General features: G+C 47.5%; 1 protein-coding gene across 1 annotated transcript in view; it reads right to left on the reverse strand.

The window, feature by feature from the left end:
* Window positions 1-566: 566 nt before the first annotated feature.
* Window positions 567-15,574, reverse strand: part of CIITA (class II, major histocompatibility complex, transactivator) — a 40,965-nt gene continuing 25,957 nt past the window's right edge. The window contains exons 13-18 of the mRNA XM_006867244.1: window positions 8,876-8,956; window positions 8,305-8,397; window positions 6,123-6,209; window positions 1,648-1,731; window positions 1,415-1,498; window positions 567-642 (exon numbers count right to left, since the gene is read on the reverse strand). Coding sequence (XP_006867306.1) covers window positions 567-642; window positions 1,415-1,498; window positions 1,648-1,731; window positions 6,123-6,209; window positions 8,305-8,397; window positions 8,876-8,956 — 505 coding nt within the window. The remainder of the gene's footprint in view (window positions 643-1,414; window positions 1,499-1,647; window positions 1,732-6,122; window positions 6,210-8,304; window positions 8,398-8,875; window positions 8,957-15,574) is intronic.

Raw genomic sequence — 15,574 nt, forward strand, 5'->3', positions numbered from 1 at the left:
CTGACGCTGAGGTTCCACTGGAGACATGGGAGGAGAGTTTGATCCACAGCCAACGAGTCCAAGGTTCAGAGTGGTCAGTGTCCTCAGCACTGCAAGGGGTCAGGAGAGGGCAGTAAGCCAGGAGGCAATGGAGGTGGTGTTCCAGGACAGGGTGGAGGGACAGTGCACATGTAGTGGGGGCAGGACTTGGGGGAGCATGGCACAGGAGGAGATGGGCAACGTGGAGCCCAGGTTCCTCCTAGGATGAACCTGGGGACATAGGGCCAGCCAGTGGCAGGGAAGGACTCAGGAGTCCCAGACGGAAGAGCTTTCCAGTGCTGAGGGCTGGGGACATGGTCTAGCTGACCTATGCGTCTTCCCCCAAGTCTCCAAGCCAGGCCACAGCAAGGATGCCCAGGACCAGGCCCTCAAAGTCATGAGGACACCCCTCTGATCCTAGTACTGAGACCGGGAGGCCCTGGATCGAGTTACCTGATGCCGCTTGCTTCCCAGGGACACTGACCCAGGCAGGCAGCCTTACTTCCTCGTGGGCCACCCCAATTACCTTGTCCCAGGCTTGGCCGAGGTCACCGCAGGCTGATCCTGGAGTCCAACTGCTGCAGATGCTCCTGGACACCAAACGGGATAGTGGGAGTCCACATCCTGCAGGGATGGCAGGGTGGGAGGCTGAGGCCAGGGCGAAGGAGGCAGGGTGCCCCAGTCTTCCTCCCACCCAGTCTAGGACCCTGGGAACTTCCCACCTAGTCAGAAACAGAAGTATGAATCTGGAGACCCCTTTCTGTAGATCTCTTTCCACTGCTGATTGGCTGGATGCCCTCAATCAAGTTAGTTATCCTCTCTGTGCTTTATTCTTTTATCTATAAAATGGGCTTTATATGAAGATGCAGGACACCTGTAGGATCAGCACTGGACTGTGAACCACAAGGTCATCAGTCCAAACCCACCAGCTTCTCCTTGGAAACCCTATACAGGGTTGCTGTGAGTCAGAACCTACTCAACAGCACTTAACAAGAACATGTGAAGAGGCAAGTGGTTATGTGGCTGGAACGGTTTTGAAAGAGTATACTGTGCCATTAGATCTTGAGACATCATGAGGACTTAATGCACAGTAAAAATAACAATAAATGAGTTTGAACTATACCAAATTGCCAATTTTGCAGATCAGAATGATAGGCTATAGGCAAGTTCATATGGTTCAACCTGACTTAGTATTTATTGAACCTTTTCATGTGCCGACACTTAGGTGTCTTTATTAATTAAAGCCTCAGGAAACCTCCTGGGGTAGGGGCAGATGAAGAGAAGGGTCTGTCAGGTGAAGTGCCAGACTGCCCAGGGGCACTCCAGGAGAGGCAGGCCCTGACGCGCATGCCTGGAGAGATAGTGGCTCTCCTCACACCAGGGCCCCCAGACTTACGCCAGCTTCTCCACGTGAGGGCATTTCTTCAGGCTGGCGGTGAGCTGTTGGGCCCCGGCAGCCGTGAACTTGTTGTACTGGACACTGAAGAGAGAAGTCCATCTTGGGCCTGGATTGGCTCTGGGGACTGTCCAGTCCCAGCCAACCCCAACACGTCTCAACACGACAACTGGACCCCAGCCCGGTAGGGACCCCCGACCCCTGCCACCCACCTCCCAGGTTGCCCTACTTACTCCAGCACTCGAAGGCACACCATGTCGGGAAGCACGTGGGCCAGGCTCTCGGCTCCAGCGTCATTGATGGAGTTATTGTACAAGCTGTTGGAAACAGAGGTCAGTGTGGGGGCTGGGGGACCCACAGCCAATCAGGATTACTGGTCCCATTTCACAGAAGGGGCAGCTGAGGCTCCCTGGGGTTGGAGTGAGTCCAGGTAAGTAGCAGGACAGAGAGGGACAGCTGAGAGTGTGGAAACTGTCAGAGGGCAACTCCCTAAGTTCAAATCCCTGATCTGCCACTTCCTACCTGTGTGACCTTTTGCAAGTCACTTAACTCCTCTGTTGATCCATAAAATGGATACAGTCCTCCCTTGGTATCATAGGGGATTGGTTTCAGAACCCCAGAAGATACCAAAACCCTCTGGTACTCAACTCCTCTCGCTAAAATGGCATCGGATTTGCATATATCCTATATACCGCACCCCACTGCCTGCAGGACAGAGTAGAATCTCCCCAAAGGCTGTCCAAGCTGTAAATCTCTATGGAAGCAGAATGCCACCGCTTTCTCCCACAGAGCAGTGTTGGGTTTGAACCACTAAAACTACCAGCGCTCTGATGCTCCACACGTCCTACCACACACACTAACTCATCTCTGTTGTTGTTGTTGTTGTTAAGTGTTGTTGAGTTGGTTCCAACCCATAGCGACCCTGTATAGGGTTTCCTAGAAGCGGAGGGTGAATTTGAATCACCAAACTCATCTCTAGAGCACTTATATAACACCTAATACAATGGCAATGCAATGTAAACAGCACTCATTCCCTGCCGGAGCTCTGCCACTCCTAATGATAAGCACTGAACTGGCTGCCAGCAACAGGGTCTGTCTGCAGTTTGAGCCCACCAGCCACTCTATGGGAGAGAGATGAGGCTTTCTGCTCTAGCAGAGACTTTTTTAAAGCCTCAGAAACCCTATACAGGGTCACTATGAGTCGGAACCGACTTGAAGGCACTTGAAAACATCTCCCTCTTATTTTTTGTTTTATTCAGCTATTTTTGATCTGAGGTTGGCTGACTCAGAGAGAACGGGGTGGAATCCTCAGATACAGAGAACTTTAGTTGTAGTTAGGATCCCTGGTGGTGCAGTGGTTAAGCACTTGACAGAGACATGCGGGTCGTTGTAACGCCATCAGCGGTTCCTCGGGAGAAAGACCTGGCGATCTGCTGTCATAAAGATTCTGACAGATAAGAACTTCCAAGGCTATCATCGTCACAGAAGCAGACGGCCGCACTGTTCTCCCACGGGGCGGCAGCTGGGTTCAAACCGCCGACTTTTTGGTTAGCAATCAAATGCCTCACCATTGCTACCAGGGCCTAGGAAACCATATAGGGTAGCTCTGCTGTATAACGTGGGGTCACTATGAGTTGGAATTAATGCAACATCAACCACTGAGTAATTGTGAGGTGGAGTAACAACGCATGCGAAATAATCACTTGGAACAGAGATGTGGAGTGAACTTCAATGTGAGCTGGGGTGAGGCTTTGGCCCTCAGAGGATGTGACCAGAGTTTGGGGAAGGGAGTGAAGAACCCAGAGTCACTAGGCTGGCCCAGCCTTCTGTGATGCGCACGCAGCCACCGCTGCTGTTGTTAAATGCAGTCAGGTAGTGACCCCGTGTACGGTTTCTGAAGAGCGTCTGGTGAGTTTGAACTGCTGACCTTACGGTTAGTTGCCCAGTGCTTATCCTGCAGCGCCACACAGTGACTTCCAGTCACCATTAGCAGAGTCACAAACAGCAGGTGTTTGCTAGTGGCTAAGTGGCTGTTTGGTCACAGCCAGTGTCCACTGACAGGCCACTGCCGTTCCGCTGGGTGTGCCTGCCTTGGCCCTGGGACTCCAGGCCTGTGTGTGGAACAGCAGCAGAGGAGAGCCAGGCAGGGGGCTTTGCAATCTGGTCTCCTGCTGTGTCTTAGGACCACCACACAGGCAGAGCCATCTGCCCATTTCATGGAAGCCAAGATGCAAGTCATTCAAACTTGACTGTCATCGGGATTAGGGTGTGCATTATATTGAGTGTGTGGGTGGGGCGGGCAGAGTTTCCTTGATGGTATGCTGAATAAAGGTATCTCAGACGCCTCAAAATGTTTTCTTCAGTGCAAATTGCCCCCACCTGCTTCCAAAGACCTCCCCTGATTACAAAGACCCCTTATGATCTGGTCTCTGCTGGCCTCTCCCACCTCATCTCCTACCTTCTGTCCCTCACCCACTATACACCCATCACAGCAGCCCTTCTGACCCTTAAAGACTCAAACTCTTTACAACCTCTGGGCCTTTGCACCTGCCCTTCCCTCTCCCAGGAATGCTCTTCCCTATAGCTCCCCATGTGGTCAGCTCCTCTTCATTTTTAGGGTCTCACAGAGTCACCTCCTCAGAGGGCTTCTCAATCTCCCTAATGAATCTAACATTGTATGCTTCAAGGAACCCTGGTGGGATAGTGGGTTAAGAAGCACTGAGCTGTTCAATGAAAAGTTGGCAGTTCAAACCCATCAGTGGTTCCCCCGGAGAAAGACAAGGCTGTGTGTTCCTGTATAGTCTCCGAAACCCTATGAGTTGGGGTCACTATGAGTTGGAATTGACCAGACAGCAGTGGGTCATCATTCTTTCCTGGGGCCCTGTGAGTTTCCTTCCCAGTATGAATCACTATTTTTAATATTCAATTGATGATTACTTGCTTGTTATGCAATAAACTTTAAAGCAAGGCCCACAGCTGTCTTGCTGACACTTGTTTCTCTAGTTTCTCACACTGGCCCTGAGACATGTGAGAGTCAAATACTGCATGTCCCACACAGCTCAGAGTGTCAATCACGTGAGTACGCATTGTGCAGTCCGCAACCTGTATAACTGTATGTGGTAGCCCTGGCTGGAAGGCCAGGTGAATGGAAACATCAATAACTAAATGCACTAGATGCTTTCTCCCCTGGAAATTTGACTCTGGCTGTCCTCGGCAGGGGGTGAGGTGGGAGGGATGTTTCCCCAGCTTGGAGAGGGAGGAGAGCAGGCCATTCTGATGTGGACAACTTGGGTTCTGGTCCAAGCTTGGCCCCTTGTTAGCCATAAGGCACAAGGCAAGGCCTGCCTCCTATTTAGCATAGTGGTTATGAATCGAGCTGCTAATCTCATGATCAGCAGTTCGAAACTACCAGTTGTTCCACAAGAGAAAGATGAGGCTTTCTGCTCCCGTAAAGATTTATAGCCTCGGAAACCCGGTGCAGGGTCGCTATTAGTTGGAACCGACTCCACGGCACATAACAACAACAAAGATTTACAGCCTTGGAAACCTGATGCAGGGTCACTATGAGTCAGAACCGACTCCACGGCACATAACAACAAGAAGATGGGGCTGAGCTACAAGTAAAATACCCCAAAGTGAGACCTGCTACTCCAGGATCCACCAGAAGGTGGCAGTGTAAGGACAGACCCAAGGTGAGGGACTCCAGTCAGCCTTTCACAAACAATCAACCAGAAACCAAACCCAATCCACTCCCGTCAAGTAGATTCCGACTCACAGCATCCCTATAGGACAGGACACAGGGCTTCTGAGACTGTAAATCTTTACAGAGGCAGACTACCACATCACCTGTTTGCTGTTGTTGTTAAGTGCCGTAGAGTAGGTTCCAACTCATAGTGACCCTGCATAGGATTTCTGAGGAGAGGCTGGTGAGTTTGAACTGCCAACCTCGTGTGCTTCAAACCGACCTTATAGTCCAGCGCATTAACCCATAGTGCCACAGATCCATCAACTCCATTGCGCCTCATAGCAGCCCCATGTACAACAGAACACTGCCTGTCCCGTGCCATCCTCACAGTTGTTGTTGGGCTTAGCCCATTGTTGCAGACACTGTCGGTCCATCTTATTGGCGGTCCTCCTCTTTTTTGCTGATCCTTCATTTTACCAAGCATGATGTCCTTCTCCAGGGGCTGGTCCTTCCTAACTTAAGCTGTTGTCGTTAAGTGCCATTGAGTCCGTTCTGACTCACAGGGACTTTGTATAGGGTTCTGAGGAGCAGCTGGTGGGTTTAACCTATTGAGCTTGCGGCTTGTAGTCCAGTAGTGATCCTACAGCCCCACATCAGAAATCGCTTATTCCTGCCCTCCCCAAGGGGAAGAAGGCTGATGTTTATTGTGCACCAGGGTTAGCTTTACATGGGGGCTTGGTTTAACTCTCTGAGGAGGGTAGTGGACAGTTCCCATTTTCCAGATGTAAAAACAGAGACAGGGAATGAGGAAACAACTTGCCCAGGGTTTCGATGCTCTTTTCCCTGGGGTCATGCTGGCCCCCTTGTCCAGGCCACGGCATGCCTCAGGCCCCGGGGAGCTGTGCTCTCACTGGGTTCTAGTTAAATGGTACCTGTGTGGAGCAAGGCAGTGCCGCGGGGCTGCCTGACACACGGCTTCTATGCTAGCAGCATCCCACCTTGCAGCCCCCGCCCATTACTCACCTCAGCCTGAGGAGGGACGCAGCCAGGGAGGGCAGGGCTTCTGCAAGTGTGCAGGCACCCACGTCGGTGATGTTGTTCTGGGACAGGCTGCAGGGATATAGCGAAGGCGGAGTCAGAACCAAACCTGGGTCTCCACCCCCTCAGGCATCTCAGAAACTCTCACTTCAGCACAGGGTGGCCCATGGGCCACATGCAATTAGCTTGTGTGAGTGGTGGGTAGTGACACAGGAATGGGACCGTGCGCTGACCCCCTCCGGGAAGTGGGCTGAGGGCTGAAGCAGAGACAGAACTCACTCTTCCTCCCCACCTCTGCATGATGTCATAGCACTCCCGTCACCCTCTGCATGATGTCATAGCACTCCCATCGCCCTCACTATCATTGTGTGTGTGTGTGTGTGTGTGTGGTATTTGTAGATCACCTCTCTACTTCATCAGGCAGTGGACTCCACGAGGAGAGGAGTCATGTCTGTTTCTAGCTCATCACTGTATCCTATATGCAGTGCCAAGCACATAGCAGGTGCGTAATAAAGGCTTGTTTCTTGTTAGGTGCCATCAAGTCAGTTCAGATTCACAGCAACCCCATGTGACATAATCAGAACTTCCCCTTGGGGTGTTCTACCCTGTCAATCTTTACAGAGCCAACCACCAGATCTCTTTCCCACGGAACTGCTAGTGGGTTTGAACCACTGACCTTTGAGTTAAATGCTTGACTACTACACTACCAAACCAGACCAACCAACCAACGAAACCATCCCACTGCCATTAAGTCTATTCTGACTCTGAGGCTGTAAATCTTGACAGGAGCAGAAAGCCTCATCTTTCTGCCATGGAAAGGCTGGTGGGTTTGAACTGCTGACCAGACTTAGCCCACAAAACCACACCAGCACTCCTATGTTGTACCACCAGAGCTCCTTAGTCTTATGTGTAATGAAATGTTGCTCCTTCTCAGGGGAAAAGAAAGGAAGAGATGAAGGGAGGAAGGACTGAGAGAGAGCAGTCCTTTTGGGTCACAGTTTCTAATTGGAACAGTAGAAAACAATGGAGGAGGCTCAGTACAATGGAGGAGGCTCAGTGTCCTACACACAAAGAATGCTCAGTGGCTTCTGGGGTCATCCTGATCATGCTTATGAAGGGAAGGAATTGTGGTCAGATTTTGATGATACTCTCCAGGTTTAATGATTGGTACTGGTTGGTTTGAACTGCAAGGTCAATGGTTCAAACTCACCAGCTGCTCCTCAGAAACCTATATGGGGTGGCTATGAAATGAACCGACTCGACGTCACTTAACAACGACAATCCCCCTTTAGACTCCTGGTGTGGTGCTTTAGGATCAGCACTGGACTGTGAACCACAAGGTCAGCAGTTCCAACTCACCAACTGCTCCTTGGAAACCCTTTACAGGGTGGCTATAAGTTGGAACCAATGCAGTGGCACTTAACAACAATCCCCCCCTAACTTATTTATCAGCAACTTCCCAAAGCCCAGAACACTGACAAAAATTATTAAAATGTACTGCTCAGGGGTCGTGGTGTGGCGCTGTAGGCTAAGCACTGGACTGCTAACCGCAAGGTCAGCTGTCACACGCATCAGTGATTCCAAAGGAGAAAGATGAGTTTTTTGTTCCTGTGAAGATCTACAGCCTCAGAAACCCTATGCAGGTTCCCTATGAGTTGGACCCGACTCAGCGAGAGTGGCTCTGGGTTTTTTTTGACTCTGACAAGACTGTTTTCCCTCTACATCCCAATCAATCTCTCCTGCCACAGCCCCGTGTGCAGTTTTCATGACCTTCACTACTGTCTACTTAATAGTTATGGGGTCATACGTTTCCTTGCTGGCTTATTGTGTCTGCTCACTGAGACTGAAGATCTCTGAAGTTAGGGACTTTGTCTGTCTTGTTCAAAGCTGGGTCTCCTCTACACAGTGGCTGTTGGGTAAATACTCATTGATGGAATGAACACATGATTAGATGTGAGTCACTGGATGACTGAATCATGGAATCCTGAGATAAATGAAGTCGGATGTTGATGATGAACTGAGTGGACGTATGAGAAGGCGTCAATGTCTAGGGAAGGATGGACTAAGTGGATGGGTGGATGGACAGACACGTGAGAGACAGAATGAAAACAAACCAGCTGGGCTTTGGGGGGCTGATATGGCAGGAGGGCAGGACCAGTCCACTCACTTGAGCGTTTCCAGGGACTTCAGCTGAGGGAAGGTGGCTGAGAGTTGTGCGACACCTTTGTCCCCGATCTTGTTGTCACTCAGTGAGTCCAGGCTACAGGTGCAATCAGATGGTGTCATCAGCCAGTGCTCCTCAGGAAGCCACCTGGCCCCTCCCACCCCACACCCTGATCCCAGACCCCTCTGTCCCCCCTGCCCTGGTTATGCGGTAGGCTTCTAGACAGCTGGACAGCTGAGGGACAAGGTTCTAGCTCCTGGTGGGCCTGTCTTGGGAGCCCTGTGAACGTGGGCAGCTTTCTGAACCTCTTGAAGCCTCAAATTCCTCAACTGTCAAGGGGTCCATGCCCGTACCCTGCCTCGTGGGGTTACTGGGAGCAGCCAAGGAGGCCACTGAGGGAAAGACTCTAAACGTTTTGATTTCTAGGCACTCCTGTTTGCTGTCCCTTCACTGTGGTGGGTCACGTGGTGACTCTTGTCATAGGGAGGAAGCAGCAGGGGACAGAGAGAAGGGCATTTCTCTGGGTATTCCATGTGGGCAGGTGAGGGGAGGCTGGGGCAGGGCTGATACTCACTCCAGATGCTGGAGGGAGGTAAAGGCCATCAGGATCGTCACCAGTTTGGGGAAAGCCTGGGGACCTGAGACGGGGCCCAGCCTAGGAAGCAAACAGCAGGGATGAGACCTCGAAACAGTCGCAGCCGCTCAAGTCGGCCCCAGGGTGGGTAGAGAATAGGACACAGAAGTCGGACCTTGCGTGAGGTCCCCTCCCCTTCCCTGTCTCCAAGCCCTAACCCCAGTACCACCTCTGCCTGGTGGGACCTGTCCCTGAACTCTTCAGGGAAGATTTTGCAATGCCCCTCAAGCGGTCAGTTGGCCTCCCAACTGGTGCTCCCCGGTTTTCACCTCTGAAAGGGTACCCAGTTTTCCCTCCTCCCGACCCACACAAGCATCATTCTCCAGCCCTGCCTTGATGAGATGGTCCTCAAATGCCTGCCTGAAGACTGGCATTGTTGTTGTTGTTAAGTGCCGTCGAGTCGGTTCCAACCCATAGCGACCCTGTACAGGGTTTCCGAGGCTGTAAATCTTTACGGGAGCAGAAAGCTTCATCTTTCTCCCACAGAGTCACTGGTAGTTTCGAACTGCTGGCCTTAAGGTTCACAGCCTGATTCGTAACCACTATGCTAGACTGGCATATGGCTTACTTATTCCCTTTTACACTTTACTAACAACAATAGCTGGGTCCTTCGCTGGCACTGTTGTTGTTAGGTGCCATCGAGTCGATTCCAACTCATAGCGATTTTGTAGGACAAAGTAGAACTGCCCCATAGGGTGTTATCTTTACAGATTGCCAGTTCTTCCTCATGTGGAGCTACTGGATGGGTTTGAACCCCAACCTCTAAGTTAGCAGTTAATAATCTGGACTCCTCATTTAATCCTTATGTCTCTCTGATGTCAGGGATGTTCTTCTTCCCATTTTATAGATGAGGCAATTGAGGCCCAGAGAGGTTAATTAGCTACACAAGGTCACACAGCCTGGACCAATGTTTTAATCAGACTTCAAGTGAATGACATAGATAGATAGATAGATAGATAGATAGATAGATAGATAGATAGATAGATAGATAGATAGATAGATAAAGAACAGAGGATTACTTTATTTTTCATTTAAAAAAATCTGGCTATGGTACATGGAGGGGATTATAATCATTGTAATGAAACTAGGTATATGATATGTTGAATGTAAAACTGATGATCTGCCCCGTAAATGTTCACTCAATCCACAATAAAATCCTTAAGAAAAAAAATCTTTTAAAATGTATTTAACATAAAGGACTATTCTGAATTATGTCATTTGTATTTCTTTTAAAATACTTTCCTTGATAAAATTACAGTACCAGTAGCAGTTTTCTTATTATTTGTTTTCATGAATTTATTTGATAAAAATTAAAAATAGGCAACTGCACATGGTCACTCGTGTTCATTCTGGAATGTTCTCAAGAACCACACAGCCAGGGAATGCTAGCCTCATTCAGAGCCTGAAATCAGATTTGAATCTTGGCTCTGCCATGGACCTTCCAAGGGCTGGGGTTGAATCCCTTCACCTTGGAGTCCCAGCCTCTTGGAGGAGTTCGCTCCATCTTGTGAGGTCATTGGAAGGTGTGAGAGTTAAGGTTTTCTGTCAGTTTAGCTGGACCTGGACTCTCACTTCTCAGTGGTGTGTGTTGTAAACTCTCACTTCTAAGGTGTTAACGAGGCTGAGTGAAATCTATGGGATTAGGTTATATCTTGAGTCAGTCTCTTTTGAGATATAAAAGAGATTAAACAGGCAAGCAGAGCTCAGAGGGAGCAACTCCCACCTAGAAAGAAGATCCGGGAGTGGCGTGAGCTCTTTGGGCCTGCGGTCCCTGCCTTGGGAAGCGCCTAGATCCTGGGAAAGACTGATGTCAAGACACATGGAGATCTCCAAGAAATGCTGGGCATACAGACTGAAGGAAGACAAGGATTTTCTCCAGAGCTGACAAAGAGAGAAAGCCTTCTCCTAGATCCGCCACTCTGAATTTGGACTTCCAGCCTCCTAAACGGTGAGAGGGTACAGGTATGCTTGCTAAAGGCATCCACATGGGGTAGTTCTGCTATTGGTAGGTTGTTGGTAGGTACTGTCGAGTCGGCTGTGATTCATAGCAACCTTATGCACAACAGAATGAAACACTGCGACACCCTCACAATTGTTGCTAAGCTTAAACCCATTACTGCTGACACTACAAATCCATCTCTTTGGGGGAGTTCCTCTTTTCCTCTGACCTTTCACTTTACCAAGCACGATGTCCTAGAGGGAATGGTCCCTCCTGATAATATGTCCAACGTATGAGGGATGAAGTCTCACTATTCTGGCTACTAAGGAGCATTTTGGCTGTACTTCTTCCAACACAGATTGGTTTGTTCTTGCAGCAGTCCATGGTACCTTTAATACTTTTCTCCAACATCATAACTCCAATGCAATCAATTCTTCTTTGGGCTTCCTTATTCATTGTCCAACTTTCACATGCATATGAGGCTATTGAAAATACCATGGTTTGGGTCTGGCAGGCCTCATTCCACAAACTGACATCTTTGCTTACCACTTTAAAGAGGTCTTGTGCAGCAGATTGGTAAAATGCAATATGCCATTTGATTTCCTGACTGCTATATATATCTATGAGTGCTGTTAGTGGATCGAAGCAAAAGGAAGTCTTCGACAACTTCAATCTTTTCTCCATTTATCACGATGTTATTATTATTGCTCCAAGCAGTGAGGATTTTTGTTTTCGTTACATTGAAGTGCAACCCATACTGAAGGCTGTAGTCTTTAATCTTCATCATCAGTAAGTATTTTAAGTTCTCTTTGCTTTCAGAGAGCAAGGTCGTATCACCTACATATCACAGGTTGTAAATGAGTCTTCCACCAATCCTGATGCCACGGTTTTTCTTCCTATAACCTAGCTCCTCAGATTATGTGCTCAGTACACAAGCTGCATAAGTATGGTAACAGAATACAGCCTTGGTACACATCTTTCCTGATTTTAAACCATTGAGCGTTCCATGGTTCTGTTTGGTCTAGGTACAGTTTCCTCATGAGCACAATTTTTAGTGTTCTGAAATATGTATTCTCTGAAATGTTGTCCCGAGCTTGTCATGATCTATACAGTTGAAAGTCTTTGTGTAGTCAATAAAGCACAGGAAAATCTCTTTCTGGTATTCTCTGCTTTCTGCCAAGATCCATCTGATATCAGCAATGATATCCCTCATTCCATGTCCTCGTCTGATTCTGGCTTGAACCTCTATCAATGTATTATTGCAGCCATATTTTAATTATCTTTAGTAAAATTGTACTTACATGTGATATTAATGATATTGTCTGATGATTTCTGCATTCCACTGGGTCACCTTTCTTTGGAATGGGCACAAATATGGATCTCTTCCAATCAGTTGGCCAGGTAGCTTTTCCCAAATTGCTTGACCAGAGATGACTGTTTCCAGTGTTGTAAGATTTCAATTTGTATTCCATCAATTCCTGGAGGTTTGTTCTTTGCCAATGACTTCAGTGCACCTTGGACTTTTTCCATTTCTTTTTGGTACAGTGAATCTGTGAACTCCTTCCACCTTCTTTGGATGCTTTCTGCATCATTCAATATTTTTCCTATTGTTGTTGCTGTTGTTAAGTGCTGTTGAGTCGATTTCTACCCATAGCGACCCTGTATAGGGTTTCTGAGGAGCAGCTAGTGAGCTTGAACCTCTGACCTTGCCATTCACACCGACTTTGCAGTCCAGTGCATTATCAAATCCTTCAATATGACAAGTCAAGGCTTGAATTTTTTCTTCAATTCTTTCAGCTTGAGGAATACTGAGCATGTTCTTCCCTTTTGGTTTTCTAACTCCGGGTATCTGCATATTTCATTATAATACTTGACTTTGCCTTCTTGAGCTGCCCATTGAAATTTTCTGTTCAGCTCTTTTACGTCCTCATTTCTTCCATTTGCTTTAGCATCTCTATATTGGAGAGCAAGTTTCAGTGTCTCTTCTGACATTCACATTGGTCTTTGCTTTCTTGTCCTCTTAATGACCTTTTGCTTTCGTCCTGTATGATGTTCTTGATGTCATCCCACAACTCTTCTGGTCTTTGGTCATTAGTGTCTAATTCATCAAATCTGTTCTTGAGATGATCTCTAAATTCAGGTGGGACAAGTTCAAGGTCATATATTGGCTCTTGTGGACTTGTTTTCATTTTCTTTAGCCTCAACCTGAACTTGCATATAAACAATTAATGGTCCATTCCACAGTCTGTCCCTGGCCTTGTTTTGGATGATGATATGGAGCTTTTCCATCATCTCTTCCCATAGATGTGGCCAATTTGATTTCTGTGTATTTCATCTCTTGAGATCCAGGTGTATAGTAGTAGTCTTTTATATTGTTTTTTAAAAAAAGTCTTTGCAATGAACAAGTCATTGATCTTGCAAAATTCTATCATGCAATCTTCAGCATCGTTTCTATCACCAAGGTCATATTTTCAACTACTGATCTTTCTTCTTTGTTTCCAACCTTTGCATTCCAATCACCTGTAATTATCAACACATCTTGATTGCATGTTTGATCAATTTCAGACTGAAGAAGTTTGTAGAAATCTTCAATTTTATCATCACTGGCTTTAGTGTTTTGTATGTAAATTTAAATAATAGTGGTATTAGCTGCTCTTCTTTGTAAGCATATAGATATTATCCTATCAAGACAGCATTATATATTAAGATTGATCTTGAAATGTTCTTTTTGATGATGAATGCAACACTATTCCTCTTCAGTTGGTTGTTCCTGGCATAGTAAACCATGATTGTCAAATTCATTATGGGCAATACCAGTCCATTTCAGTTCGCTAATGTTTTTAGGATATCGATGTTTACACATTCCATTTCATTTTTGACAACTTCCAATTTTCTTAGATTCATACTTCATACATTCTTTGTCATGGTTATTAATGGATGTTTGCAGCTGTTACTTCTCACTTTGAGTTCTGCCCCATCAGCAAGTGAAGGTCCCGGAAGCTTTACTCCATTCGCATCATCACAGTCAACTCTACTTTGAAGAGGCAGCTCTTCCCCAGTCGTATTTTGAGGGCCTTCCAACCTGAGGGGCTCATCTTCCAGCACTATAGTTCATAATATTCTGATGCTAATTATCATGTTTTCATATTCAATATTCTGGTGCTATCTGACAGTGTTCCACTGCTGTTCATAAGGTTTTCAGTGACTAAATAACTCGCCGTAGTCTGTCCTTCTTCCTAGTCTGTCTTTGTCTGGAAGCTCAGCTGAAACCTGTCCACCATCGGTGTACCCTGCTGGTATTTAAAATACTGGGAACATAGCTTTCAGCATCATAGCAACATGCAAACCACCACAGTACGACAAACTGACAGATGAGTGGTAATTTTCTGTTGTAGCAGCACAGCATAGATAATTAAGACTGAAGGGTTCATTAAAGAGTTTGTTCATCAGTTATGTATTGCTCACCTATTAGATGCTAGGCCCAGGGGAGACGACCATGGGCAGAACAGACACAAAGTCCTACCCTCTGGGAGCTGACATTCCAGCGGTGAAGGCATCAGTAGACAATATATTGTGTCAAAGAACCAGGACACAACAGGGAGAAAAGTCCAGCAGTATGGGAAGGAGGATGAAGAGGTACAGCTAGAGTGCTCCTCAGAAGCGAGGCTAGCAAGACTGTCTCATGTACTTTGGACATGTCATCAGAAGGGGCCAGTCCCTGGAGAAGGACACCATGCCTTGTAAAGTTGAGGGTCAGCGAAAACAGAGGAAGACCCTCCACAAAAAGGACTGATATGGTGGCTGCAACAATGGACTCAAATACGAGAATGATTATGAGGATGCTTCGAGACCCAGCAATGTTTCCTTCTCTTTGTCATGGGGTGCTGTGACTTGGAGCTGACTTGATGACACCTAACAACTGCAACAAGGGGTCGGGGTGGACTGCATTTTCACACTTGTAGTCGGAAGAGGCCTCATCAAGATGACACTGAGTAAAGGCGGGAGGAGGTCAGACAGAGTATGGGCCATTCTGATGCCTGGGAAGTGTTCCTGGCAGAGAGATAGCCAGTGCAAAGGCCCTGAGGTCAGAGTATGCCTGGTGGGAGTATACCCGGCAAGGTGCTAAGGTGGAGGAGGTAAATGGGGGCGGTTCTGGGAAGGGTCATGCAGAGAAGGGCAGTCACTCTGAGATTTGAGCAGTCAGGTGGTCTGATCTGCTGGGTGGGATGAGGCCTAAAGGGTGCCCGAGAAGACATCAAAAATAGCCATTTCCTTCCTTCCTTCCTCTGAACTTTGTGGCTGGTGTCCCCAGCTCTGGGCTCTTCCACCCACAGCTGCTGTTCCTCAGAGCGCAGTTCCTACCTAGAACTAGGGGTTTTTTATACTGAGAATAACTCACAGCCCAAAGATGTGGTAGTTTCCACATATTTCCTCTTTTCAGCATCATGTTTAACTCGGCACAAAGAGTATACCTAGTCTCTGCTCAAAACAAGAGATGTCTGGCTTCTTCAGGGGTGAGGGGGCAAGGGGAGAGGAACCTGTGGGCAACCAGCTGGGTGACCTTGGGCAGTCACTTCAACTCGCTGAGCCTCAACATCTCTATCTGTAGCATGGGTAAGAAAATGACTGTCTCCCAGAGCAGATCTTGAGATGAATGTGATTATATATAAATATCTATGTGTCTAAAAAAAAAAAAATTA

The sequence above is a fragment of the Chrysochloris asiatica genome, unplaced genomic scaffold (assembly GCF_000296735.1).
Source record: "Chrysochloris asiatica unplaced genomic scaffold, ChrAsi1.0 scaffold00102, whole genome shotgun sequence".
In the NCBI taxonomy this organism is placed as follows: domain Eukaryota; kingdom Metazoa; phylum Chordata; class Mammalia; order Afrosoricida; family Chrysochloridae; genus Chrysochloris; species Chrysochloris asiatica.